This window comes from Schistocerca serialis, chromosome 12, assembly GCF_023864345.2.
Source record: "Schistocerca serialis cubense isolate TAMUIC-IGC-003099 chromosome 12, iqSchSeri2.2, whole genome shotgun sequence".
Lineage (NCBI taxonomy): Eukaryota > Metazoa > Arthropoda > Insecta > Orthoptera > Acrididae > Schistocerca > Schistocerca serialis.
The window spans coordinates 26,909,390-26,913,382 of NC_064649.1; the positions used below are offsets into that span (position 1 = coordinate 26,909,390).

Genomic DNA, 3,993 nt, shown 5'->3' on the forward strand with positions numbered 1-3,993 from the left:
GTAAACGTTAAAAATTTAATTCAGTTATTTTGAAATATAGAAATGGAGGAAGTTCTGTTGTGGTCTGTGTTCGCAACTTGTGTTGCAAAAAACATTCAGACCATCCGCAGGAAACAGAGAAAGCGGTCGAAATGGTGTAGACAGTGGCTGCTAAAGCGAAAGCAATTTTCTCACGTAAATTTACTGCGAGAGTTTCAGAGCGAACCTAACGACTGTCGAAATTATTTGCGGATGGATGTCGAAACTTATAATTATCTCTTAAAGCTTGTAACCCCTCATATTATGAGAAAAAATACTTCATGAGAATGGCAATTTCTCCTCATGAACGGCTGGCAGTAACGTTAAGATTTCTAGCAACAGGAAGGAGCTACAAGGATTTGGAATTTTCAACTGCAATATCGAAACAAGCGTTGAGTGAAATAATACCCAACACATGTGAAGCTATTTACGCTGTCCTGTAGAATGAGTTCATGAAGGCAAGTCAAGTAAATTCAGTCTGCCAAGTTACAGATAATATTTTTGATGTTGTAGACGTGTTTGAAATACAGTAGGCCTCTATTATTAGAGATTATATACCTACAAGACCAATGAGCTATGGTTTACTTTATTTCTGAGTAGGCATTTTCAGTTCGCTACTGTATAGAAGCAACCTGTTACAAACTTTTGTTACAGGATGCAAAACTCCACTCTGAATTCTAGACAGAGTTCGCAACGATTTTTTTAATTTTTTTATTACTGTTTCTCTGTTTGCCGAGGCGTCAACTGTCGGCAGTTTTTCAATTACAGCATTGTATGCTGCTGTCTTTTTGTCTCCGTCACTATATTCTTTACTTTTAATCTTCCACAAACATGGGTGGTTTCTATATATTTCAATGAATTCACTTACAAACTCTCGAGAACACTGACGAGTATCAGTCATTTTAATGCCCTGTGTTCACAAATACAAACACTAGACTGAGCAAACAGCTGTTTCGCGCCAGATTTGCGGCGATCTGCTGTCCACACGCTCCAACTTGTCTGCGCAGATGTGGTTTGAACACACAGATTTGAGAGGTTTCGCTCAAACCTCCAACTCCAACTTCCAGGTTTGCACACACCTCAGGTTGGTGCAAAACTCCTGTCCACGCGCAACGATCTGTCTGTGCAGATATGATGTGCGCAGACAGATCGTTGCGTGTGGACGGGCCTTTAGATTCTCGTCACAGAAGAAACACCCGGTCAGAGATCAATGCATGGAGGTATTCTTACCTCCATGGACAATGAATACATGTCTGTGTTTCATTAACTTTGACCTTCTTTGTCGTATCTTTCACAGTAATCTCTTGGATCTTCAAAAATATAAACACATGTGGCAGTGGCACCGTGACGTTGAGATAAGGTGGTTAATGTTGTGAAGGTGTGTGTGTGAAGTATGGGTAAAATTGTTGTATTGCACCCTGATTTGGGCATCGGAGGAGCTGAAAGATTGGTCGTTGATGTTGCCTTGGCATTGCAGAAGGAAGGTCACGACGTTCAATTCGTGACTGCACACCATGATTCGAATCATTGCTTTGCTGAAACGAAGGATGGAAGCTTTCAAGTTACAGTAGTAGGCGACTGGTTGCCCCGTAGTATTTATGGCCGCTTTCACGCTGTATTCGCCTATCTACGTATGATGTACGCAGCGATGTATCTTGTCTTCTTCAGTGGAATCAAGCCAGATCTTGTGTTTTGTGACCAGGTGTCAGCCTGTATTCCGATCCTGCGCTACCGGGGTCTGAAAGTTGTGTTTTACTGCCACTTTCCAGATCAGCTACTCAGTTACAGAGACAGCCGCCTGAAGCAGATGTACAGAGCGCCTTTGGACTGGTTGGAAGAGGTGACTACGGGAATGGCCGACAAAGTACTTGTCAACAGTAAGTTTACTGCCAGTGTCTTCAAAGCAACTTTCAAAAGACTGGCAAAAGTCACACCCGACGTCCTGTATCCTTCTGTGAACACAGACTTATTCGAAGGTTCTGCGACGCGTCGGCTTAATGAAGTCATAGAAGATCCCGCATTTCTTGTCGATGATGCCTTTTTATTTTTGTCTATCAATCGTTACGAACGTAAGAAGAACCTGTCTCTGGTACTAAGAGCCTTTGCAGATTTGAGGACGATTCTTGATGAAGATAAGTGGTCTAATGTCTTCTTGATTATGGCGGGAGGATATGACAATAGAGTGAAAGAGAATGTAGAACACTTCACAGAACTAGTGTGTCTTGCAGTTAGGCTTGGAGTGTCGGAAAAAGTAAAATTTTTTAAGTCACCTTCGGATTCCGTTAAGCTATCTTTGTTGTATCATAGTCACTGTTTGGTGTACACTCCAGCCAATGAGCATTTTGGGATTGTGCCACTGGAAGCCATGCATGCCAAGAAGCCTGTAATAGCCGTTAACAGTGGAGGCCCCACAGAAACAGTAGTTGATGGAGTTACTGGCTTTCTTTGTGAACCTGAACCAGATAAATTCGCCGAAGCAATGAGCAAATTCGTATCTAATAAGCCTCTTGTCAAGAGAATGGGTTTGCAGGGCAGGGATTGGGTTATGGAAAAGTTTTCATTCTTATCATTCAGCAAGCAATTGCAGAAAATTGTCATGGAATTTCTGAAAAGTGATGACAGTAATGACTGAATGGTGTACTTGAGGAAGAGTTACTCACAGTACCTGATATTTTGAGGTAGACTGCATTTAAAATAGTCATTCCACAGTTACTGGTAATCTCAGAAGACTGAAAGGTAAATTATACTAAACATTTTTCACTGAAATCGAGCTGATCTAGACATTTTTACATGTGATTTCAAACTACATAAAAATTTCTTTTTTTTTTTTTTTTTTTTTGTATAGGTAGGCTACTGTGAAAGTGACAGGATATGAAATAGTGAAGCAGTGCCTTGTCTTGTTGGAAGATCAAAAAGTTAATGAGTGTGTAAACAGTCATACACACTGAAAAATTGTTTATTTAATGTTGGGGTGATTTTTTTTTTTTTTTTTTATGTAAATATGAAATCAATTTTTGACAAAATAAGGTAACTGGGGGTAGATAGTCCACTCTCAAAATGGCGGTAGAACACACACATAAGATTGTAGTTGGGCGAGCTCAAAAATAAAGACTAAAACCTTAATTGCCGACAGATACCTGCAAATTGACATTACCCATACTGTTTTCAGAATATTTGTACTATGAAGCAAATCATTGGTTAAAATGTTGTTGGTTTGTGAATTACACTTCCAAAGAAAATGTATGCTAGTGGAAGATGTATGTATGTGATACTATGCACACCATTTGTTGTTTCTGTGTAATTTTATTTTGTTCATCAAATATGGTGTAGTTTTGTTGTAAGTTATATTGCAGGTAACATCTGAGATGCTAAAAGAGATTTCTATGGTTCACATTACACAAGTGTACACTCTAATTCATTGTATTTTGTACATTAAGTGATAAATCCTCTTTGTATTTATGTCAAATTGGAATTTATATCTGATTGATGCTGAAATTATGTTAAGCAAATTGATTGTTCTGCTGTACCATTGTTGAAAACTTGTGTACAGCAGACTTTTTTGTAGTGTATGGCACACTGGTTTTGTATGGCTGTTTTTAAATTACATGCACTCTTAATTATCATTGTATTTCAATTTGTGGTACATCCCCGTGTGTGTGTGTGTGTGTGTGTGTGTGTGTGTGTGTGTGTGTGTGTGTGTGGTTTTATTGTTTTAAAAATCAGTATTCCCTATTGCCTGCTACATTTGCTGAATTTTTATATTTTCTCCTTTCAATATCTTGTGTGTTATCCAATGATTGCTACTGGGCTTTGACTTTTTGCCTACATGATCCTGTGCTGACATAACTATTCCATCTCTGGAATACACAATTCTTTTCTGTTCTGTTCCTTACCACTGTTTGTCCATCATTGCCTAATGATAGTGATGAAACTCTAAACAATTTGCCCCCCTCCCCACCATGTGCACGTCTAACC

The 3,993-nt window shown here is 39.1% G+C and overlaps 1 protein-coding gene across 2 annotated transcripts; it reads left to right on the plus strand.

The window, feature by feature from the left end:
- Nucleotides 1-1,298: 1,298 nt before the first annotated feature.
- On the plus strand, nucleotides 1,299-3,641 carry LOC126428289 (alpha-1,3/1,6-mannosyltransferase ALG2). 2 transcript variants are annotated; one of them, XM_050090207.1, is made up of 2 exons: nucleotides 1,299-2,754; nucleotides 2,864-3,641. In XM_050090207.1, the coding sequence occupies exon 1, from the start codon at nucleotides 1,412-1,414 to the stop codon at nucleotides 2,648-2,650; it is 1,239 nt and encodes a 412-aa protein (XP_049946164.1). In that variant the 5' UTR covers nucleotides 1,299-1,411; the 3' UTR covers nucleotides 2,651-2,754; nucleotides 2,864-3,641. The 2 variants fall into 2 exon arrangements, with proteins under 2 accessions (XP_049946164.1, XP_049946163.1); XM_050090206.1 differs by having other exon boundaries at nucleotides 2,868-3,641.
- The last annotated feature ends 352 nt before the right edge of the window (nucleotides 3,642-3,993 follow it).

Excerpts from the sequence above, each read along its gene's own strand:
- LOC126428289 (XM_050090207.1), top strand. The coding sequence starts at position 1,412 with ATGGGTAAAATTGTTGTATTGCACCCTGATTTGGGCATCGGAGGAGCT.